Source organism: Dama dama, chromosome 7 (genome assembly GCF_033118175.1).
Source record: "Dama dama isolate Ldn47 chromosome 7, ASM3311817v1, whole genome shotgun sequence".
In the NCBI taxonomy this organism is placed as follows: Eukaryota; Metazoa; Chordata; class Mammalia; order Artiodactyla; family Cervidae; genus Dama; species Dama dama.
In genome coordinates this window covers 23,100,839-23,126,806 of record NC_083687.1, presented here as the reverse complement: position 1 = coordinate 23,126,806, position 25,968 = coordinate 23,100,839, and the positions used below count along the sequence as shown (strand labels likewise).

Here is a 25,968-nt window from a genome sequence, read left to right as displayed (position 1 = left end):
TTCCAAGCAGTCATTTCCAAAATCCCTTCCCATCAGTTCCACTTGGCCAATAGAGACCTATAACTGCATCCAAGATTTGAAGGCATGTTTGTTTCAAAGGGTGTTTTGGAGGATACAATAAAATACAAACATATTGATGTATGCTATTTAGCGAGGTCCTCCTTTGGAAAACGAAAATGGGGAGAAGCATGTCAGACTTGAAATTTTTTGTCTTTTTCTGCATGAGTGGCAATATTTTAACTCAATAAATGATAATAACCCATCACAGTAAAAATCCACAGAAATCTATAAGTGGGTCCAAAAACATCCAGGTCACACTATTATAAAGTTAGTGAAATGATGAGGGTGAGCCATCCAAATTTTTATAACCAAAAATTTTTACATGAGCCACATCATCACAGGGTTTTGCCATAGCTACCACCCATCTCATGCTGATCTGATGTCAAGATTTACATTAAAGGCATAATCCGGTGCAGATTTCATTATTCTCTTTCTATAAATGAAGAAATTAGGATTCAGGGAAGTTAAAAAATTTGCCCCATGTCACACAGCCTGAATATGGCAGCATACAGAAAGAAAATGAAACAATTTAGGCTCCAAAGGCTCAGCTTTAACCCCTGCTCCATCCATTCCCTCAAAGACAGTCTATGCCCCAGGCTAATTCAGGCTCCAGCTCTCAGTGCTATTAAGGTTTGTATTATAGTCTCTTCCTGAGCTGGTTTATGCTAGCTGAAACTCATCCCACAAGTGGAAGTGATGTCAGCTTGGAGGACAAGACAGAGAATGGGGCTTGGCACATGCCCACTAGCATCAGGAAAGCAGCCTAGAATAGAATATCCTTTGTGCAATGCCTGCTTTGAACTGGTTGAACTGAAATGTCTCATGTTTCACTGGGGTTTTTTTTATTATTATAATTCAATTAATATTTATTAAACACCCAGTGTGTGAAAGTGCTCATGGAGGGATGGGACCCTCCTATAGATCCAAACTGAATTGAGTAACTCTTGGCCACAAGACAGGATACACTTGTCAGCTCCCAGGCTTCTGTCAACTCCTTGTGTTTGGCACACTCCCTTCTCATTCTTGGCTCCCTTCCACGCTGTGAGGATGGACACAACACTTGGTGATGTTGTCCGACTTAGTGCAAACTGCTGTCAGCATTTCTCTCCCAAGTCTCTGCACATCAACTCTTATCCGATTGCTGGACTTTGACCCTTAACCCCCTTCAATCCTTTATCCTCATGGAGCCAGAATTCTGTATTAAAAAAAAAACTAATCCTGACTTTTTTGCCTTGCATCCTTCAGTGGCTCCCTATTGGACTGAAAATAAAAGCAAAACTCTTTCACATCATCTACAAAAGCCCAGTATTTTTCAATCCATACTGTATCTCCAGCCACGTTCTACAGTTGTTTCTTAATGACTCAGCCATTCACATATGTATGTGTCCATGAGTGTGTGTGTGTGTGTGTGTGTGTGTTTTGTTCTGAGTTCTTCTAATTATCGCTCCAGTTCACCACCTTTGTACATCCTGTTCCTTGTGCATGAAATGATTCTTCTGTCTTTCCCCAGCACTCACCCTTCAGGTGTTCTCACCTTGGATGGCATTTCCTTCACCCTCCCCAGATACAAAGTATGTCCTTTGTTGTTCTCTCCACCAAACCCAGTCCTTTCCATCATGACATTTAAGTGCTTTGGTAATCTTATATTCACTGGTATGTTTATTTATTTGATATCTCTCTAGCTCATTAGATGGTAAATGGCATTTTCAAAGAATATTTCTTGAGCGAATGAATGATTTTGCAATGATCTCTTATTGAAAGTCTACTCTTATTTTCGTTTTGTCCCATTTACTAAAACCCAGATATAATTCTCTCCACCTTCTGCAAAGTGCATAGAAGGCACAGAATTGAACCAAAATGATAATTTTTTCACAGGCTCTTTTGCACATCCAGAAGGCAAATTTCATTGCTGGAATCCTCCTCCCAAGATATTCTAAGTCAGAGGTGTGCACATTTTTTCTGTAAAAGGCCAAATGCTAAATATTTTTAATCGTATTGGCCATGAGATCTCTGTTGTGACCCCTCAACTCTGCTATTGTAGGGGGTGAGAAGCTGTAGGCAAAAGGTAAGTGAATGTGAATAAATAAGTTCCAATAAAATTTATTTTCGAGTCAGGAAGCAAATTTGGGGCAGCAGGCTAGTTTGCCAACCCCTGTACGTACATAATCAGCTCTAGATGACATATCTGTATTGCCTAGATTTGTGCTAAAACCTCCTGTCTGATCCTTTTTCACCTGCGTCCTTGCCTTCTATTCCCATCTCAGCCACCAAGGTGATCTCGTCCAGTGGTCTCCCATCTCGCTCCACATAAAAGGCAAAGTCTTCACTGTGATCTGCACGGCTGAGTCTGCCCTCATCTTGATCTCTCTGATAAGTGGTAACTGTGGTCTTCCCTGGTAGCTCAGCTGGTTAAGAATCCACTTGCAATGCCGGAGACCCCAGTTCGATTCCTGGGTCAGGAAGATTCCCTGGAGGAGGGCATGACAACGCACTTGGGTATTCTTGCCTGGAGAATCCCATGGACGGAGGAGCCTGGCGGGCTACAGGCCATGGGGTCGCAAAGAGTCAGACATGACTGAGCGACTAAGCACAGCGCAGCAGTATGCTCGGTCAGCTCTTTACGACCCTACAGACTGTATAGCCCACTAGGCTTGTCTGTCCCTGAAATCTTCCAGGCAAAAATATTGGAGTGGTTTGCCATTACCTTCTCAAAGGGATCTTCCCAATTCAGGGATCAAACCCGCATCTCTTGCATCTCCTGCACTGGCAAGTGAATTCTTTACCACTGAGCTACCTGGGAAGCCCCTCCAGCCCAACACTGGCCCTGGGCTGCTCCTTGACCATGTCAGGCAGGTGCCTGCCTCGGTGCCTTTGAATTTAATGTTTCTTCTGCCTGAAATACTCTTCTCCTGAAGACATCAGAGCTATTTCTTCACTTCTTTCTGGACATCATCCAAAGTTGTTCTCATGGTAAGGTATTTCTTATCCACTCTAAAATTGCCTCTCTCTATTCCAGACACATATGACTCCCCTTTTTTGTTTTCTTGATTCACCAATACATAATGCATTCTATTTTGTGCTTATTTATCTTATTACTTGTCTTCTTCATTAGAATTTACCCCCATGAAAACAGGGGCCACCTCTGTCTTCATCACTTCTGTATCCCTAATGCTATAGTAGTGCTTAGGGCATAGTATATTATATACTCAATAAATGTATATTGAATGAAAGAGTGGACGAGGCAAGTCATTTTCCCTTATAGAATTCCTGTGCCTGAGCCAAGACACCATCACAAGTAATTTTTCTCCTTTTAATATTCAAGAAAACAAGTCAAGTTTCTTGACTTGTTGAAAAAATATATATATCACATTGTGTTCATCTTTGTACTCAGATTAAGAATGCTTAATAGTTATATTTTAGCAATTTCATTTCATCTGAACTGACTCTCTGTACTGACAGGATGAAACTAGAGGGAGGGAAATTAAGTTTCAAAACTCAAAAAGAAGTTTTATCTTGCTTCTAAATTAAATGCATGTGCAGAAATTGGTCCTTGAGAAGTTTTACTTAAATTCCCTGGGTGTTTGTGAATGTATTGACCAGACCCTTAGCTCATGGGTCAAAATAATGTCAGAAAAACTCTTCTTCGATCCAAGAACAAGTGATTTTCCTAGCTTTCAGAAAGCACTATGTGAATCTATGTTTCCTTTGTACTTTAGAACAAAGGAAACCAAGTTTTTCAGAATTTGTAAGTGTGCATGGGTTACTTATAAGCATATGAAATTGACTCAAGGTAACGCATATTTGACAAGTACACCGACAAAAGAAAGATTAGAATTTGGACTTATTTATATGTGATTAAAAGGAAATCAAAGTAAAGAAAACTAGCTGACAGTTTTTAAATTGGATGCTTTGTTTGAAATGGAAGGGAAAACCATTGCTAATTAATCTTCAGACTGAAATCATTGTTAAGACCTCCTTTCTTTATCAATCCATATCCCCTTTGTCTTTCTGTGTTTTGGAAGCATTTTCTTCATTTCAGCTCTCCCATGTATTCATTTTCCTGAGCTCTTATAGTTTCGCCTCTGAGTGACACACAGTGTCTTGAACATAGAAGGTAAATGAGTGCCTGTGCCCTGGATTAAAGTATCTTGAATTCTTATTTAATTATTTCTTAAAGATATGCCCTTTTTCAATGAGACTGTAAACCCCTCAAAATAAAAGGTATCTGGACCTTCTTTCTCTAATCCTTAATACCCAAAACACACTAGTTATTGAAATACCTGTTGGGTTTGATTATTTAAAAATAGAACCATTTCTATGCAGGATATATTTTAGAAATTAAAGAATTATAATTTTTCAGCATTTAAAATGAAGCATTTTACAGAGGTTCAAGAGGGAGGGAACATATGTATACCTACGGTGATTCTTGTTGATGTAGCAGCAGAAACCAACACAATAATGTAAAGCAATTATCCTTCCATTAAAAATATGTTTTTTAAAAAAGGAAGCATTTTAGTAAAGCCTCGTCTTGTAAGAGGAGCCAGACAATGTTAATTTATCCAAAGTCAGACAAGGTATTTGTGCTGCTTCTGCTGCTGCTGCTGGTATCGCTGTTTGTAAAATCTTTGCTTCCCCAGAGTTTTCAGAATAGTGAGTGGGAAATAAGAGTTCAGCTAAGGAAATAACACTCCAACACTAGGTATTGACCTGCTTATTTTATTTTTAAGGCATCAGTGGGTCTGCATTTATCTCAGGCCAGTAGAAGATTTAGTTTTTAAAAAAGAAAGGAGGAAGGGAGGGGAAAAAAGCCTCTGGTAGGAAGAAGAAAAAAAGAAGCAAGATTTAGAAGACTAAATCCAAAGAGTCCCTTCTTAGAGTCTAAAGGGAGGATATAAAATAATGATAATAGTCATAATAATAATAAGCAAGTGATTTGTGAAATACTGGGATTTTATTCTGATCTAAGAACCAAGCTCCCTGCCCCTTTGGGGTCAGTATTCTCCACTCATTCCTTCCCTCCTTTGCTTAACCACTGTGCATCTGTAATACACACCATCTCTCACCGTCTCCCACCTGACTTCTCTCACAGGAATACTAAATTGGTTTAAATCATGTGGGAGCGTTATAAATACTGTTTGGTGATGAGAATAAATTGGTTCAAATCACACAGGTACTTTCCTAAGTGCTGACTGATGAGGAAGTTTAGATATGCCATAATTCATAAACAAAATGAAGAAGGTTACCTGGCAAGAGATGAGAGGTAGGAATAATTTTTTGTATTTACGAAATGCAAAGGGAAGAGAAATAAACACATCCTAAATCATTCTGCGAGGCCAATATTACCCTGATTCCAAAACCAGAGACCTCACAAGGAAAGAAAGCTATGAACCAGTATTACTTTTGAATACAAATGCAAAAAAGTTTTTACAGAATATTAGCAAACAAAATTCAACAACTTATAAATAGGATTATACTCCATGACTAAGGGGAATCTATCCCATAAATTCAAGGTTAGTTTAATATCTGAAAATCAGTTAATATAACACACTATCTCAATAGAAAGATCAGAAACAACATGATCATCTCAGCAGACATAGTAGAAGAGGTATTTGAGAAACCTCAACACCCTTTTGTGATAAAAGACGCTCAACCAACTAGGACTAGAAGGGTACTTTGTCAACTGGATAAAAAATGTTTGTGAAAGCCCAAAGCTAACATCATATTTTTAAATGAACATTTTTCCTTTAAGATTAGGAACAACACAAGGACATCTACCCTCACCATTTCTTTTTCTTTTTCTTTTTTTCATTTATTTTTATTAGTTAGAGGCTAATTACTTTACAATATTGTAGTGGTTTTTGCCATACATTGACATGAATCAGCCATGGATTTACATGTGTTCCCCATCCCGATCCCCCCTCCCACCTCCCTCCCCATCCCATCCCTCAGGGTCTTCCCAGTGCACCAGCCCTGAGCACTTGTCTCATGCATCCAACCTGGGCTGGTGATCTGTTTCACCCTTGATAATATACATGTTTCGATGCTGTTCTCTCAGATCATCCCACTCTCGCCTTCTCCCATAGAGTCCAAAAGTCTGTTCTATACATCTGCATCTCTTTTTCCATCTTGAATATAGGGTTATCGTTACCATCTTTCTAAATTCCATATATATGCATTAGTATACTGTATTGGTGTTTATCTTTCTGGTTTACATCACTCTGTATAAGATACCATTTCTATTTAACATTGTACTGGAATTTCTGGCTAGGACGGTAAGGCAAGCAGATGAAGTAAAAGTCATTCATATGAAAGGAGGAAGCAAAATTATATCAAAGATAACATGATCTCATTATAGAAAATCCTAAGGAATCCACCCCAAAATGTTTGGAACTCATAAAAGCATTTGGCAAAATTGCAGGATCAGTATAAAAAAGGGAATTGTGCTTCTGAAAAATGAAGTGAAAGTGTTAGTTTCTGAGTTGTGTCTGACTCTTTGCAACCCCATGGACTACAGCCCACCAGGCTCCTCAGTCCATGAAATTCTCCAGGCAAGAATACTGGAGAGGGTAGCCATTCCCTTCTCCAGGGGATCTTCTTGACCCAGAGATCAAACCTCAGTTTCCTGCATTGCAGGTGGATTCTTTACTGTCTGAGCCACCAGGTACTAACAATGAACAATCCAAAAGTGAAATTAAGAAAGCAGTTCCATTTAAAATAGCATTATAAAGAATAAATTTCTCAGCAATGAAATTTACCAAAAGCAACACAAAATTGCACTCTAAAAATTATAAAACACTATTAAAAAAAAAAAAAACTTTAAAAGACCTAAGTAAATGCAGAGACATTCCATGTTCATAGACGACAAGACTTTCCATTAATCCACAGTAATGAGGACCGGTGGTACTGGCAGAAGCATAGACATGTAGATCAGTGGAACAGAACTGAGAATCCAGAAATACATTCTTCCATTTATAGTCAATTTTTTGACACAGATGCCTAGATAATCCAGTGGGGGAAAAGTGATATTTTCAGCCAATGATACTGGGACTGTTAGATATCCATAGGAGAAAGAATAAAGTTGGACTTCTTCACACTATAAGTAAAATTCAACTCAGAATGGATCATAGACCTAGATGAAAGATCTATAACAATAAATCTCTTAGAAGAAAATATAAGAATATCTCTTCATGACCTTAGTTAAGCAAAGTCTTCTTAGATACGACACTAAAAGCAAAAGCAACAAAAGATGGATAATTTGGGCTTTCTCAAAATTAAAAACTTCTGTACTTCAAAAGATAGCATCAAGAAAGTGAAAAGACAACTCACAGAATGGGAACTGCGAGAAGCCCAGATTTGTGGTATATGCAATACTTTATAGCCACGCTCTGAAGGGAAGAGCCTCTTCTTGACCCAGATCTATTAATACTTGGATGTTCTGCTTTAGTCTTACTTCTTGTCTCTTATATGAGCAAATACTCTTCCACAAATAGATACCTTCACACTTAAGCCCTTCACTGGATTCTTCTCCAGGGAGAAATTGACCTGTCTTCCTATTTCTAGAGAAATAGGGAGATTCTGACATCCAGTGGCCCTACCACCAATAGCGACCTAAAAAGCAAACTTATTTCTTTTCTTCCTCTTTCTTCCCTTCTGTCCTTCTTTCTTCTGTTCTCATTCCCACTTATTTCTGCACAGTGACATAGAGTTCTTCCTCTTGCAAGAGATGCATGTCTTTCTGGAGTGACTTTGCCTTTACTAGAAGGATGTCTACATCAGGTTGGGAGGTGCTATGCCATGCTCAGTTGTGTCCGAATCTTTACAGGCCCCCTGGACGATAGCCCACCAGGCTTCTCTGTCCATGGGATTTTCCAGACAAGCATACTGGAGTAGGTTGCCATTCCTTTCTCTAGACTGGGAGGTAGAGGGCTCCGTTATCCTCCCAATGAGTTTTACCATCAGCAGACTTCTCCACTGCTGTTTAGCTCAGGTCTTTGTGTTTAGTCTGTTTCCAAGACCCCTAAAAATATCTGTGGGTGGTAGCATGCACTCATTAAGCTGACCCTGAATCTCCAGCACTGCTGATGAGACCTTCTTTCACTGACCCTATATTTCTATGCTTCTTCATGAGGCAGATTCCTTAGACACTATATATGATTTATAGCTTTGTCTAACTACTGCAGAGAAGATAAAACGGAGAACAGAGTCAGGTCAAATAGTGGGAATGGTACTCCTTAAGCATACATTTAAATATTAATATTAGAATAAAAGATTCTGGAAGTGCCCTAGAATTTTAGTTATAGAGTTGTGATGGTTAAAATGCAGTTTCGAAATATAAAATGTGGGACTTCCCTGGCAGTCTAGTGGTTAAGACTCCACCTTCCCATGTAGGGGGGTGTGGGTTTGACCCCTGGTTGGCAAGCTAAGGTACCATATGCTTCACAGCCAAAAATCTAAAACATAAAACAGAAGCAATATTGTAACAAATTCAATAAAGACTTTCTAAATGGTACACATAAAAAATGTTTTAAAAAATCAAAATGCTGTTTTGGAAGGATTCGATAATAATGAGTAGAAAACTGCAGCTTTGATGTGATGTGTCTATGATGTGGCTTCTATATATGCAGCACCAGGCTCTGTGCTCTTTCACTGATCATCTCATAGACAGAGTGTGGAAATCGGTCATCCAACCGATCAACTGTCCTCCTCTCTGGGTTCTATGCAGTGGAGACTATACACCCAAGGAGCTAAAGGAGAGTCAACTTTTGATCCTTATAAATGAAGTCACACTATTTTCTAAAGTCCCTGGTAAAGCTGGAATGGTGACCTTATATGGGGCCAGAATCAGTGCAGTGATCCCTACTTAATGAATCTTGAATCTAGATATTTTCCCCGCCTACCTGTAGGAGAATTAGATCTTGAAGGTATCCTTCCCTAAGATTTCCTTAACAGTCAACTGCATGGGAGACTGTGGTTTGCCTCACAAATCCAGTTGCTGTCAGAAAAGAGACCAAGGTTAAGAGATGAATAACCTGCCTTCCTTTAGAAGGGCGTGCCGGGAGCTGTGCCTTCTCAGGATGAAGAAGCTGAGGGCAAGCCCTGACCCTTTTTCTTCATCTGTTATACAAGTAGTGCAGGAAAAAGAAATGGGGCTCAGTTTGTTTATTGTTTTAGAGGAATAGTGGCCAATCCAGTGATAAATTGTTACAAGTGTTATCAGGCTCTCACCATCAGATCAGCTATTGCTAGTGCTTAGAAGAGTGTGTTTAAAGAGAAAAAGGAAAGAATGGGAGTGTCCTCTCCAGCACTATCTAAATGAGAGTAGAACTGAAGTCTCCTCTTCACGGAAAAGAGAAGTAGGGGTAAGTATTCCCTTTCCAATGTGCGAGAACACCAGAAATCTTGGAAGCTCAGAGGCACACATGCATTAATCAATTTTACAATGAATATTTACTAAGTGCCAAGTACTGCTTTAGGAAAGGGACGTATAAAGATCATAGTAAGACACAAATACTGCCCTCAAGATCGTGGTCTACTCTCTTTAGGGTGAGTTGGGCTTCCCTGGTGTCTCAGACAGTGAAGAATCTACATGCAATGCAGGAGATATGGGTTTGATCCTTGGGTTGGGGAAGATTCCCTGGAGAAGGGAATGGCAACCCACTCCAGTATTCTTGCCTAGAGAATCCCATGAATGGAGGAGCCTGGTGGGCTACAGTCCTCAGGGGAAGAGACGACTAAGCGTACACACACTGAAGATTTGAGTTCTGGTTCTGAGTACCAAAAGAACTCTGTAAACTTTACATGCCTTTGCTTCTTCTGAATCTCCATTTCCTAATCATTTAATGAAAGGGGAAAATGATCTGTTCATGAGACTCACATGCAGTGATGTGTCTCAGGACCCCTTCTGTGTACGTCTCTTCCTTTGCAGGAACACACACATTACCAACACAGGTCCATTTTAGGAAAGAATATGAATGAGTTATTCATCCAAAGGAATGAAGAACCATGTTTACATGGTGGATCTTCCCAGGCATATTTCCATTTTCATGGAAGACTAACCACTTAAGTTGAACCATGATTTGCATGCTGTAGGAGCTTAATTAATATCTGCTGATTAGTTGATGGGTTTCCTTGAGAGACATCTGTTTTATTGAAGATTCCCATACCAGTTAATGTAGTCTACTTCTTGAGAAATCTCAGAAAGTGTCAAAGAAATAATACGTTTTAGAAGTTACTGACATTATTTCATCAGCTCTTTACTTAACATTTCTGGGTCCTAAATTGTTCTCAGTTAATTAGAGGTGAAAAATGTTCTGGAAAGAGTAATGTGAACCTGCTTTGGGGTTTTGTTGTTGTTGTTGTAATTGCTGAAATACTCCTGGGTTTTCTTATGTCTCTGAGGATCAGAACTTTCAGATGGTCACATAGGCTAACTCATCCTTCCAAGGTCCAGTTAGTTGTTTCAGAGCCATAGTTATCTGAGAAGTTTTCATTTGACTCTTTCTTTTCATCGTTTCTTGATTACTCTTTGCCTCATAGAAATGGGCAGGATAAAGTCCCTGAGGATTCTCAACACAGAAAGGAATAAGATTTATCCCATGACAACAATAAGAGTTTCATGCTGTTTTCACTCCTTGAGGCTATGTTTGGTGGCCTGGTGTGTTATCCTGATTAACTGTCATCTCTTTTGATGACTTCAAGAATGAAACACAGCAGTGGGCTGTACTACACTGTGAGCATTTAGCTAAGACCCCAAATGAATGTTCAACCGTAAATAAAAAGTGATGGCTACTACTTACTGAGTTTTTAATATGTGCCAAGGACTCAGGTAAACACTTGATGTGGATGATCTTGTTTATTATTCTGAGCAACACACTGTCAGGCTGTTGTTCAGTCACTAAGGCATGTCCAGCTCCTTGCCACCCCATGGACTGCAGCACGCCCCTGGGAGTTTGCTCAGATTCATGTCCCTTGAGTCTGTGATGCTATCTAACCGTCTCATCCTCTGCTGCCCTCTTCTTTTGCCTGCAGTCTTTCCCAGCATCGGGGTCTTTCCCAATCTGCACACGAGAAAATTGACACGGAGAGGTTGCTGCTGAAGGTGTGGGGGTAGGAAGCGATGCAGCTGGGGTGTGAACTGGGGCATGAACACAAGAGCCGCACTCAGGGCCCCCCTTCTAGTCTGCTATCCGCCCAACCACTGTCCTCTATCCCTACCTAACCACTGTCCTCTATCCCTGCCTAACCACTGTCCTCTATCCCTACCTAACCACTGTCCTCTATCCCTGCCTAACCACTGTCCTCTATCCCTGCCTTCGGGAAGGGATACATCTACCATCTAACTTTTTCTGAGATGACTCCCTTGGTTAATTTATGCTGTGATAAAGCTAAATTCAGCTGTAGATCACTGAAAGGGGACAGATTACAGGGAAAGACAGTGAGAAGAGGGCCTTTTCAACTGAAAAGAAAGCCTGTACTCATCAGGGATATATTCAAATGACACCAGTTCTGTCACCTAGAGAGGACCCTCTAGGAAATGGTCTCCTTGCTCGGCGCCCAGCTGCTGGAACTGAGCTGGCTGCCCTGAAACCCTGCTGTGAACTTTCTGGAAGTGAGTCTGGTTTGTTCTGTGAGCTGCAGAATGAATCAAATTCGTAGCTGGAAATCTCCCTTTCAGCTTCTTGCCTGCGGGATGAGAGTGATTCTATCAGCGTAGCCTGAATAAGAGCATTCATGTAAGGAATGCCACAATTAGCTGAATCCAGTTAACCAAAAGCCTCTATCTGTTATTCAACACTTTTCTGTAAAGAACTTCTAAGGACAGAGAAGGCAAATTTCAAAACAGTCACCACAGAAGAAAACTTCTAAGCTTTTCTCTAGGCCTGGTATACATTCAGTGCAAACTCCCACATTTCTGCAACTTTGTAATATTGTTCACTACTTGCTGTCATTCATGGGCACACTAATTGTGTACCAGATATTTGTATAAAAGGATTCAGGTGTCTGGGTCTCCTTTAACACAGCAATTCTTTGAAGCAGATATTACTTGTTTTTTTCCATTTTACAGATTGGCAATCTAACCAAATGATGGAGTTCATTATTTGCCAAGGTCACACATCTAATAGATGGTAGTGAGAAAGCTTGGGATTCCCAGGTGGCTCAGTGATAATGAATCTATCTACCAATGCAGGAGACGTGGGAGATGCGGGTTTGATCCCTGGGTTAGGAAGATCCCCCTGGAGGAGGGCATGGAAACCCACTCCAGTATTCTTGCCAGGAAAATCCCGTGGACAGAGGAGCTGGGTGGCCTACAGTCCGTGGGGTTGGAAAGAGTTGGACACAGTTGAACAACTGAACATACATGCACAGTGAGCAAGCTTAAACCCACAAAACTCAGTTTTTCAAGCAGTATCCCAAATTACCTTCCTTTTATTGATGCATAAAGATGATGAGCCTGAAGTATCTTATTCAGTAAATAATAAAAACTAACGTTTATTGAGTGCTTCCTGGGTTCCAAGCCTGCTCTAAGTGTATTACAACTCTTACCTCATTTAATCTTCATCTTAATCCGTTAAAATAGGTAGCTTTTTAATCCCTATTTTCCAAACTAGGAAAATGAAATACACAGAAGTTAAACTAATTCACCCCAAACCACACATCACAGTGATGGAGCCAGAACTAGAAGCAAAATATGTTGCCCCAGAGTATGTCCTTTTAATTGCTACATATAATGCCTTTTTCCCTCGTTTGAAGAACTGGTTGCAGAAGAGGAATACAAGTCTAATGCATTTTAGAAAGATTTCCAATAAAGTTAATCAACCAATAAAAGCGGAATCAAAAAGGAAGTTCTGGTTGATTAATTTAATGACGGTTCAAATAATCAGATGATCCAATTCCTGAGCTTCTTGTTTAATTGAGTTTCCACTGATTTCAGGCCATTCTGTTCAGAGAGAATTCTCATTCATGGGATGTTAAATTTATCTTCATTGGTAAGAAAGGCAGCAAAACCTTGAAGGATGCTCCCAGAAAACTCTCCCTTTGAAGCATTATGCTTTTATCAAGGATTTGTGCTACAACTTTGAAGATTTTCTTTTGAGTGATATTCATAAGAAACCACAACTGTGCATAATTTAAATTTGCTAAGTAAGAGTCCTTCCATTTCAAACGTGTTTCTTAATGATTGAAGCAGACATTTTAAAAGCATTCTCCAGCTCTTGGTGTTATAGAAATCCTCAGTCATCATCACTTCTCCTCTTTGTAGGATAGAAGTTCCCCCAAGCTTGAAATTAATGAACCATTAAATTCAGGCATACGGATATGATATAGTTTTCAAATGGGAAAAATGGGAGTGATTAAACTTCAAAGTGATGACATTTTACCATATCTTCCTAATGGGAGGCACTCAAGCAATGTCCTTCAAATGATTGAACTAATTTTTCTAACTAATTTTTGTTCTTTGAATGTCTTTAGCTCAGTAAATACTTAGAGTATCTTTATTTTCTTTTCTACAAGTTCTTATTTTTTTTTCCTTTTATATAATCTCTTACTCTAGGTCTTTATTTTTTAAGTACATGCTTATGTTTAGTTTGTGTGTGTGTTGCTCAGTCATTTCGGTCGTGTCCAACTCTTTGTGACCCTACGGATGGTAGCCCTGCAGGCTCCTCTGACCATGGGGTTCTCCAGGCAAGAATACTAGAGTGGTTTGCCATGCCTTCCTCCAGGGGATCTTCCCAATCCAGGGATCACTCTTGATGATTGTAAGGTTTTTAGTCCCACCAGTCATTCTCCCATCCATTGCTCTCTCTGCTTAAAGCAATGACTTTTTGTTCCTCATGACTCCTTCTCCCTTCTCCTGTTTCAACATCCATGTTATCTTCCTTTCTGAGCATCTTTCCACTACCCACATGCCCAACAGGCTTTCTCTTTTTAGTGAGAGTACAACTAAAATATGACTGCCACCAGAAAACCATCCCTTTTACTAGTGACATGGTTTGAAAATTCGGATCCTCCAGGGATTAATTCTGATCCAGTGCTCCTGTTCCAACTCTTATACTTCTAACTCCTACACTCAAAGAATTCAATGCATAAAGTCACCAGTAATAAAAATTTTAATTAACTCATTTTCCAAAACTACTTATTTAGTATAAAATATCAATGTCCTCCAGCCAAAGACCATCTGGAATACTAAGATAATTGAACAAATTTGGGTTTATTGCCTCTCTGCAGTCAGGAAGAACATACACCATTGGGGACTATGAAGCATTTTGGGAAGAAGATTTTAGAATGGACGGCTACGATTTTTTGAAAGTGTTAGGTGATTCGGAAGAGGGTTGAAGGCAGCATGGTTAAGTTACTGTCAGGAAGAGAGGGTAAATCTGTCATCAGTGGTCTTTAACAATTCTTATACCTAGAAGGCAAGAAGACCAGACCAAGATTAAAGTGTGATTGATAAGGAGGCAGAAATCAGGACTTGCCTGGTGGTCCAGTGGTTAAGAATCCACCTGCCAATGCTGGGGACACAGGTCCCCTCCCTGATCTGAAAGAATTCCAGATGCTGAGAGGCAGCTGAGCCATCACACTGCAAGTACTGCGTCCAGGCACCTAGAGCCCGTGCTCAGCAGCAAGGGAAGCCTCTGCAAGGGAGAAGCTTGCGCACCGCAACTAGAGAGTAGCCCCCACTGGCCGCAACTAGAGAGAGCCCATGTGCAGCAACAAAGACCCAGTGCAGCCAAAAATAAATAAATACAAATTTTTAAAAAAAAGAAGCAGCAGCAATCAACCCTACCAGGCTTGATGAAAGGATGTTTGGTCTGTTTTGTTTTGGACAATGTTTGCATTTTGTCTGTGCTCAGTCACAATTAGAGTGGTCTTATTTTGCTTCAGTCTGTCCCCAGTCACAAAGTGATCCTGTCTGATGCTTTTTTTTTTTTTTTTGCCAGACCATCTGTGGGCAACAGGACAACACTAAATCTAGCTATGAGGGCCAGACCAGTTCCAGGCAACAACAAGACCTACTTGACAGCATTCGGCTACCAGGGCTGCTTTTCCCTTTCTCAAAAATATATTCCTTTCGTAAAACTGGAAGACATGGAAAGCACTGGGAAGAAAATGAAAAGCTTCCTGGGAGTTATTTTCTCCCAGAATGGGAATACCAGATTGAGGGAGAGACTGAGAAAGCAAGCCGTGCTGGCTTTGCAGTGGAGTTCAGCTCTTGACAGCGCTGAGTTCCTGCAGCAAGGAAATCTGAAAAGATAAACTCAGAGTTGCCCTCAAAAGCCAACTCAGCTCTGGTGGGAAAGAGAGTAGGAACCAGGTTGCATTGAGAAGCTGGCATGCGTGTGTGCTAAGTCGATTCAGTTGCATCTGATTCTTCGCAACCCTATGGACTGTAGCTCCCCAAGCTCCTCTGTCCATGCGATTCTCCAGACGAGAATACTGGGGTGGGTTGCCATTCCCTCCTCCATCAGAAGCTGGCATTCCAAGTCAAATGTCACATAGCTTAGAAGGATCACATAGCTTAGAAGTCCAATAAAAACTCAAAATGAAAGCAGGGCACTCAAAGACTGTGCTTTGGGACAACCCAGAGGGATGGGTGGAGAGGCAGTGGGAGTGGGGTTCAGCGTGGGGGGACAAATGTGCACCCGTGGCTGATTCGTTTTGATGTATGGCAGAAACCACCACAATATTATAAGTAATTATCCCCCAATCAAAATAAATTAATTAATTTTTTAAAAAATCAAAATACTTTTCCAACAGAGCTTAATGGTGATTTCCACAAACACAACTGCTGAACACATAGTTAACCAAAGCAGAAATAACTGCTCAGGGAAAGTAGAAAGCTTTCTCTGGAGTGAGTCATTGAGGAGTATTATTTTTAACCTTTATTTTTTAAAAATTTTTTATGTTGTTACAACAGGAGATGTCAAACTCTCATAACCTGCTGAGGGCTTACCATGTTCAAGTGAAAGGGTTAGACCCACCAGTTCATCTTCAGAACAGAATTAAGAAGAATCCGAGGTCCACCAAGAAGTGTATTAGAGCCATAAATATATCAAAGAAAACCCCAGTAATTGGGTCAGTTACAATTCGTTCCGATTGGATTTTATCCTTGTTAAAACTGTTTTCCTTAGAATTATTGATTTTGGAGAGATTGAGTTTGGGATTAAAATGGCAACTGTAAAATTTGTATTAGATTTACAGAAGAAAATCATTACTTTAAAAGAAGTCACTTGCAGCCTAGCCATGAACCAAAGAGAATTTCCTGTAGCCCTGTCAGGCTGTAGTGTAGAAGTTTACACCGGAAGTGCAGGAGTTTAGAGAAATATTGTAAAATGTGGGTTGGAATCAGTTTTCAGAGAAGTTCCATCTCACTTTAGAAGTCATGTTTATTTGTTATAGAGTGATTGCCTGGGGTTCATATGGGGTTATAATCAGTCCTGAATATTGTTCACCTCACCTAGGACTGAAACGAGTTGTGTTTGGTGTCAAAAATCTTTTTTTTTTTAATCTGTTAAAATATTTCCTCTGGCTGACCTGCACTGCCATGACTAAGGATAAGACTCTACATACTCTTTATTTTCTCATTTCTTAATTGTGAGTAGCAGAATTTATTAAATTATTGTTCAATATGATATGTTAGCAAGTGTCCAGCTAAGATTTCCTGGTTATTGCACAATCCTTCCATTTTCCTTCATTTAGAAAGAGGTCTCCCCAACAACATCCCTGAAGAATGTTAGATATTCAACACACATACACATGCAAATATTTTATTTGTATTCATTTCCATCCTTGCATTGTTCTCTCAGTTCCAATTCTGTCCAAATCATTTCTACTCCTAAGAGTTCTCTCTCTTTTCTTTCATGAAACTTTATCAAAATAAATGTCAGCTATCTAATAATGACCCAGGTGAGACAGATACTTGTTATATTATTCTAATATAGTTTGCAAATGTATATTATTATAATATAGTGAGGAAATTATGATCAAAATTTGGCAGTCTTCTTTTGAAACATTAAATAAAGTGCGCAGTTTGGGCAATAGATTATCTCTGCCAAGAGAAAAAAATTCATTTATAAATGTTAAAAACACAACTACCTTCCCTTAATTTATAAGTGTTGTGCCTTTATTCATGTTATACCATCAGTCTAGACCATCATTGGCATCATCCTCTGCTTACTAACACCTTTAGGAGCTTTCCCGGATCTCTCAGAGAGAATCAGCTGTATTTTCACAGTACACAGGAAACATCTCTACTTAACAAGAGTGCAAGCCTTCCTTTCATATTATGCAAGTTAGCCACTTGCATATTAGCTTTCACCACTCAAGAACATAAACACTGTTGTTCATAAGACAAACTGAGGCCTTAGCTGAGGATTAAGGATTTTGGTGGGAGTAAGACAAAAGCAAAGAACTGCTAGGACTGGGGTACCAGGGAGCAATATAATGGAATTAGTTCACATCGTTGTTCAGTGGGGCAAGTCACACTTGTGTATATTTCATGCATCATCATCTCAGATGGTCTTTTGAGTAGATACCAGTATTTTAGTTTCAGGTAAGGTGTTTGAACTGAAATAGGACTCTCAGAATACGGGTGAAAATATAGTAAATATGACCCTTTTTAAAAGCTTCGGTGACAGTTAGGGCTTCTTTCAGGCAAGCAGATGTTCAAAAAATGGCTCTAGCCTCAGAATGAAAACCAGTTAAGAAACGAAGTTAGAAAACAGGATCCTTGTTGTTAACAGGCCAATTGGACAGAGCAACAACATAATTCCAAACCCTAATTTCTCCTTGTAGGAGCCACGTTCTGTGAAATCATTAAGCAGTTTTTTGTCTGGATAGATGGAAAGGTGGGTAGGTGGATAGATGGATAAGTTAGACAGACAGATAAGGTTAGGTTAATATGTAGCTAAAATAAATGCACTAAATTTTCAGCAGCAGTTATCTGTGTTTTGGGACTTTGAGGTTTTTTTTTTTCACCATTTTCTTTCCATTTTCCCCAATTTTTTATGGAAACGTGTCTTATTTTTATAATCAGAAAAGGTGATTAAAACATATGTGTTCATGTAATATCATTTCTTCATTTGACTAAACCAGTAATTCTCAGTTGGGGGCAATTTTGTCCCCCAAATAGCCTTTGGTAATGTCTGGAGACATGTTTGATTGTCACAACTGAAGAGTGAGCTATTGGCATCTAGTGAGTAGAGGCAGGGATGCTTCTAGACATCCTACAACATACACAATGGCTTCTAAAATTCAAATGTTTTAGAAAATATAACCTCTGCCTCAGAATTAGCCAAGTAAAAATAACTTCTGGACTGATGAATATTGGAAAAGATTGTGTTTCTTGTTTACCTTTAAGTTTTATATAATTGACTAGCAAGATCCTCATGTCTTAACAAATTCTAATAAATATATATTGGGTTGAGTTGAATTTAAAGTGTATAGTTCTTTTGAACACAATTAATATAGGTACAAAGATGCAGTGTAAATTTTTGAATTAATAATTAAGAAGTATATTTTTCTAGACCCATCTTGAATCAAGAATTAAGGTTGATTTATTCAGTAGGAAGTTAGTGGGCATCTATCACTTTGTCAGATGTTCTGCGGAGTATAAAAGTAACTTAAAAAGCATTCCCTGACCTTGAGGAATTTGCAATCTAACCAAAAAGATAGAACATGTCCTGAGAAAGTCATTTTGTTCCAGAGCAAAACAACACACATTTGTATGCCAAAATGAGTAGTAAATTAGTGCAATAGGAGTTTAAGAAACAGAAAAAAAGTCAGTATGTCTGGAATTGTCAGAAATGACTATAAGACAAAGGAGAGAATTGAACTAACAGACTGATGGGTAGAATTTCAACATAAGCAGCAATCAGGGGAAGGTATTGAAAGGCAGAGAAAATAGCATGAACAAAACTTAGAATGACTGATCATAAGCAGGTTGATAAGGAGTGAGAGAACTACCTGGCTGAGCAGGTATTAGATTCGAACTGCAGTTCGGATTTAATTATGGGGAAACCTATTTAATTATGGTGAAAATCAAATGGGTATTATTAGTAATACTCTACAGAGTGAAGTAAGAAAGAGAAAAACAAATATCATATATTAAGGTATATATGTGGGATCTAGAAAAATGGTATAGATGATCTTATTTGCAAAGCAGAAATAGGGTCACAAACATAGAACAAATATATGGTTAGCGAGGGGGAAAGCAGGTGGTGGGAGGAATTGGGAGCTGGGGATTGACATATATACTCTATGAATACTATGTATAAAATAGACAACTAATGAGGACATACTGTATAGTGCAGGGAACTTTACTCAATGCACTGGGGTGACTTGTATGGGAAGAAAGTCCAAAAGTGAGGAAATATATGTATATGTATGGCTGATTGATTTTCTGTATAGTAGAAACTAATGGCCCAAATGGTAAAGAGTCCGCCTGCAGTGCAAGATACCTGGGTTCAGCCCCTGGGTCGGGAAGATCCCCTGGAGAAGGAAATGGCAACCCACTCCAGTATTCTTGCCTGGGAAATCCCATGGACGGAGGAGCCTGGCAGGTTGGGGTCACAAAAGAGTCAGACATGACTTAGTGACTAAACAACAACAATACAACATTGTAAAGCAACTATACTCCAATAAAAATTAAGAAAAAATGAAAACCCTGTAAAATATCTAAACCTGTGAGTGGGATAAACATGGCATCCCCAAAGCTGTGTTTTCAGTTTTCATCACAGAGTGATTATTTGATCTCAAAGGACTTAGCTTCATCTTTCCACACATACAGACCTTTCTACTATATAAAGCAACAACCTGGCCTACATAACGTACCTAATATTCCATAAAAGTGGCCAAAAGCAGAGACAAGCCAGATTTAGCCATAGCCTTAGGTAGCATTTTCCCCACTGTGACTACAAAGATAGCAAGAGTCCCCATTTCAGAAGAGAAGTCCTCTAATTAAGGAATGATTTTAATTACTTTAACTAATATCCTAATATTATGTTTTTGTCAAGAGAATCAGAGAACAATTATTCCATTTGGTCAAGAAGTCTTACAGAAGATAGAAATGAATAATTAATGTTGTTCAGAATTGTTAAACTCAATTCAGTACACATAGATGTAGAGCTAGTCACTAGTTTCAAGAAAAAATAGATTGTTGGCTCAAAAAAAAAAAAAAAAAAACTTGCCTTATATTTAAATGTACTCTTCAGAACCCTTTCTAATCATTAGGATAAACTTATCTTTCCTGACTGGAGACCCAGAAGAAATAACATTGGAGAATGAATCAGCTTTATACTGTGGACAAGAAGAGCTCCAATGCAATAACAATTGATAATTAATGAAAAAGAATTCCCAAGAAGAATGAACCAATGTGTCTTTAAAATAAAAAATTAGCATTTATACCATTAAACCTAAAAATACTGTAGTCAAATTAACTATAAAATGAGAATTCTTAGATACCCATAAAAGAGGTTTTGGTAAACGTGAACTTACCTATAAAATTTGTTGGCTGGACTGTTTATAATAGCCAGGACATGGAAGCAGCCTAGATGCCCATCAGCAGACGAATGGATAAGGAAGCTGTGGTACATATACAGCATGGAATATTACTCAGCCATTAAAAAGAATTCATTTGAATCAGTTCTAATGAGATGGATGAAACTGGAGCCCATTATACAGAGTGAAGTAAGCCAGAAAGATAAAGACCATTACAGTATACTAACACATATATATGGAATTTGGAAAGATGGTAACGATAACCCTATATGCAAAACAGAAAAAGAGACACAGATGTACAGAACAGACTTTTGGACTTTGTGGGAGAAGGCGAGGGTGGGATGTTTCAAGAGAACAGCATCAAAACATGTATATTATCTAGGGTGAAACAGATCACCAGCCCAGGTTGGATGCATGAGACAAGTGCTCGGGCCTGGTGCACTGGGAAGACCCAGAGGGAGCAGGTAGAGAGGGAGGTGGGAGGGGGGATCGGGATGGGGAATACATGTAAATCCATGGCTAATTCAAGTCAATGTATGACAAAAACCACTACCTTATTGTAAAGTAATTAGCCTCCAACTAATAAAAATAAATGGAAAAAAAATTTGTTGGCTGGGAAAATGTTTAGCTGCATATAATAGCCTCAATTACAGTGGCTTAACCAAACAGAGATTTTGTTTTCTTTAAAGAGAATTCAAGAGGAAAGTAGGCCTTGGTTCTTACTGATGGCATCATGATGCCATTTAGAACAAAGGTCCTTCTGATTTTCTAATAAGCATCCTTAGATGACTTCCAATTGCATTGCATCGCCCAGAAGCGCCTCATGTGAACCACTCCTAGCTGAAAGGTAGGCTGAGAAATATAGTTTTTAATTGTGTGCATTGCAGCCCCAAATAAAACTTAAAAAGAAGTAGAAGCATTATAGAGACCAATTAGCAAATTCTTTTCAACAACACAAAATCAGTGATTATGCTAAGACCCTAACCATTACAATAAGTTTATTAAAGCACTGCTAAGTGAATTGGGTAACACATAGCTCCAATATCCAGGTGCCACACAAGTCTATTTTCTAGGATTGCTTAAACTAGGTCATTTTTTGCCTTTAAACTACATTTTTGTCTAATGAATTTCTTGGAGAACAGCCCAAGCACAGCTTGTATCCATTCATAGAGAATGTGTGTAGTGTTGATGATCCTACAAGAGCAAGAGTGATCAATGAAGATTTCCAGTCAGTCAGAAAGTTTCCAGTTGTTATTCCTGGGTGATAATTGACAGAGCTAATCCAGAGAAGTGAAAAAAAGGGGTAACTGAAGGTATGGTATCATACTTTTATTTTCCCAGCCACTTTCTCTCTGTTATTTTAGTAAAGAACCAAGTGGTGGTATCTTAAGAGCTGTCAAGCTCCTAAAAAAAAAAAAAAAAAAAAAGAGCTCAGTATCTCACTGTATCTGGCACAGAATAGGTGCTCAAGGAGTAGTTCTTGACTAAACCTTTATCTGTTTACCCTTATCAAAATGTGTACAGAAACTGGTTAAAAAGAAGCATTCTTCATCCACTGTAACGGAGCAATCAAACATTTAGTCATCACCCACTCTGTGTGGATAACAGCTCTCAGAGAAACTGCTTGCTATGATCTCTCCCCAAGAAGGTCTTATTCTGCATTTTGTGTGACCTGGCAGATTTTTTCTGACTCACATCCAATGTTAATTAATCAAATCTATAGGAATTTGTTTCTAAGCTATTTGGCTATCAAGCAGATTATTAACATTGTAAAATCAATTTAAAGCCATTTTCAAGTGTTTAAAATCCCCTTATAATTTCCCAAATCAGCATATAAGTCAGTTTGAGATGGAGGTTGGGGACTATCAGTCAATACATCAGTTGATCAAGCACTGAATTGATGTTGAGCAGCATTTGAAGATGGGTGAATAACAGCCCCTGCCCTTGATGATTTATGATCCATTTAGAGAGACAATAAGTGTGCAGGGGGAAAATCATGAAATAGTGTCACATTGCATTTACAATTTGTCAAATTAATAGAAAAGACAATAAATGATTCTTTTTGCCCAGAATACCAATTAGTTTGGACTTGACTAAAGTAGAAACATGAATCAAATATATCCTGGTATGTAACTGAAATTTGAGACCCTGATAGGAGTATCACAGCACTTTGAAGATTAGAGTGTGACATCCTGGTTAGCATAGATAAGCTATAAAGAATCCACTTGAACCACAGGAGGCAATGAAAACAATTGTTCTTTTCCTTCTCTCTTTAAATTAGGTCATGGGACGAAAGGAGTATTTGAGCTTCTATCTGGATGGCGGAGAACTAAAGAGAATTTGCCCTTCAAAGACAGGGTAGCAGATGCCTATTCGGATGTGATGGTGACCTATACCATGACCAGCTCCCTGTACTTTATCACCTTTGGCATGGGTGCCAGCCCGTTCACCAACATAGAGGCTGTGAAGGTCTTCTGTCAGAACATGTGTGTCTCCATCCTGTTGAACTACTTCTACATTTTCTCCTTCTTTGGCTCCTGTCTGGTCTTCGCTGGCCAACTAGAGCAAAACCGTTACCACAGCATCTTTTGCTGTAAGATCCCTTCTGCAGAATACCTGGACCGCAAGCCTGTGTGGTTCCAGACAGTGATGAGCGATGGACATCAACAGACATCGCATCACGAGACGAACCCCTACCAGCACCACTTTATTCAGCACTTCCTGCGTGAACATTACAATGAATGGATTACCAATATCTATGTGAAGCCATTTGTGGTCATCCTCTATCTCATCTACGCCTCCTTCTCCTTCATGGGGTGCTTGCAGATCAGTGATGGAGCCAACATCATCAATCTACTAGCCAGCGATTCCCCAAGCGTTTCTTTTGCCATGGTTCAGCAGAAATATTTCAGCAACTACAGCCCTGTGATAGGATTCTACGTCTACGAGCCCCTTGAGTACTGGAACAACAGTGTCCAGGAGGACCTTCGGAGACTCTGTAGTGGGTTCACTGCAGTGTCCTGGGTGGAGCAGTATTACCAGTTCCTGAAAGTGAGCAACATCAGTGCCAATAACAAGAGTGACTTTATTAGTGTCCTGCAAAGTTCATTTTTAAAAAAGCCAGAATTCCAGCATTTTCGAAATGATATCATCTTCTCCAAGGCAGGAGATGAAAACAACATTATTGCTTCTCGTTTGTATCTGGTGGCCCGGACGAGCAGAGACAAGCAGAAGGAAGTCATAGAAGTGCTGGAAAAGTTGAGGCCTCTGTCCTTGTCAAAGAGCATCCGGTTCATCGTGTTCAACCCCTCCTTCGTGTTCATGGACCATTACAGCTTATCTGTCACTGTGCCTGTGCTGATTGCAGGGTTCGGTGTCCTCCTGGTGTTAATCCTGACTTTTTTCCTAGTGATCCACCCTCTGGGAAACTTCTGGCTAATTCTTAGCGTCACCTCAATTGAGCTGGGCGTTCTGGGCTTAATGACACTATGGAACGTCGATATGGATTGCATTTCTATCTTGTGCCTTATCTACACTTTCAATTTTGCCATTGACCACTGTGCACCACTGCTTTACACGTTTGTATTAGCAACTGAGCACACCCGAACACAATGTATAAAAAGCTCCCTTCAAGAGCATGGGACAGCCATTTTGCAAAATGTTACTTCTTTTCTTATTGGGTTGGTTCCCCTCCTATTTGTGCCTTCGAACCTGACCTTCACACTGTTCAAATGCTTGCTGCTCACCGGGAGTTGCACACTTCTGCACTGTTTTGTTATCTTACCTGTGTTCCTAACCTTTTTCCCCCCTTCTAAAAAGCACCACAAGAAAAAGAAGCGTGCCAAACGAAAGGAGAGAGAGGAAATCGAATGCATAGAAATTCAAGAGAACCCTGATCACGTCACTACCGTCTGAAGGGGGTAGATGAATGGATTATTTTTCTTTTCCAGTATTGCACAATGATGCAGGGCCGATAAAGCTCAGACCTCAGCTGCTTGGGCTGGCCAGGGGTAACAAGGCAAGGCAGATGAAGAGTGAATTATTTATGACACGTCAAGGTGTCCACTTCCAGGGGGGCAAGAGGGACTCAAAGAAGGGTAAAAAGCTCTTTGAAACCTTGTTCTCCACTAAAGATAAGTTTCTGGATGTGATCTTAGAGCTCGTCCAAGAAACGGACAAATCAAAGGAGGGTTAGAAGCCCAAAGGAAAAGGCTACTTTTAAAAATAAAATGCTGAGGAGAGATTGAGTAGAGAAGATGGGGGCCTCCAAATAGCAGAGAAGACTTCAGAAATGTCAAAATTGCCGTGGCACTTTTCATATTTGTTTTTTGAATAGGTTGGTCAAAGGAAACCTATGCACTTGGGAAGTACACATTTAATCCTGTCTAAACCAAAGGACTTCCCGACTCATTCTACATGTACATATATATGTATATATGCCATATATACATATACTTAGATTTGTCTTTAGTGTACATCGATGTCTGTGTGGAGGGAGGTGCCCATTTGCAGGCGGGCTGGACTTTCTTTAGAGAGTCCAATCAGCCTTAGGCAAATCTAGATATGTTAATGGCCACTCTACATCAACTCAAGTGGTGCAAGAGCAAGAGCATTGTTCAACTGTGCACTAAGCAAAATAAACAGATATGGGCCCATTAAATTCATACACCATGTTGTCAATCTTTGGGATTCTTGCTTTGGATGACTTTGCAAAAAAAAACACAAAAGGCATCTGAATTAATTACCATGGGGGCAAGGTTTCAAATCTCATGTTAATGCTACGTAGTTACTATGACTTTTTATTGGCTTAAAATGGTTCTCTGTATTTGGAAAGGCTGATTTAGCTGCTTTTAGGGAGCTCACCCACTGCAAATGAGCATGTATTGTCCATACAAATGTGTACAAAGGTGCAAAAGTGTGTGTGCGTGAGAGAGAAAGAAAGTCAAGGTATTCCATAGTTACAGTATTCGCATTTTAGATGGTGAAAATATACTGCCATGGAATATAGATAATGAACATAGGAGAAAGTGGACGTAACTTGGAAACTTGTTGGAGAATGAAATAGAGTAAATGAACCATCACCGTTCATCACATGCCCTCAACTGGTTCTTAGTGTAAAAAAAAAATATTCTAATCCCATAAAGTCTAGTGTGTTCCTTGCATTAATATTTGGAATATTAACCCAGGCCACGATCACCACAGTAGTGATCTCTATATCTACTGCAATATTGTTTTGCAGCTTCTTGCGATATCATTTTTCTTGTTACCTGAAAAGTGCTTGTTGGTTGGCCTGCCTTCTAGGGTGACTGTTGCTCTCCATGAGTGACATAGTAACTAACTGCTGCTGAATTCTCTCTCAAAAAAAAGTACTGAGGTAAATGTTTTCATTGCATTAAAATTTACAACTGCTCCCCA

The 25,968-nt window shown here is 39.4% G+C and overlaps 1 protein-coding gene across 1 annotated transcript in view; it reads left to right on the top strand.

Moving 5' to 3' along the window:
* Nucleotides 1–24,468, top strand: part of PTCHD4 (patched domain containing 4) — a 188,910-nt gene extending 164,442 nt beyond the window's left edge. The window contains exon 3 of the mRNA XM_061146100.1: nt 22,835–24,468. Within this exon, the coding sequence (XP_061002083.1) occupies nt 22,835–24,468 (1,634 nt within the window). The remainder of the gene's footprint in view (nt 1–22,834) is intronic.
* Nucleotides 24,469–25,968: the final 1,500 nt, after the last annotated feature.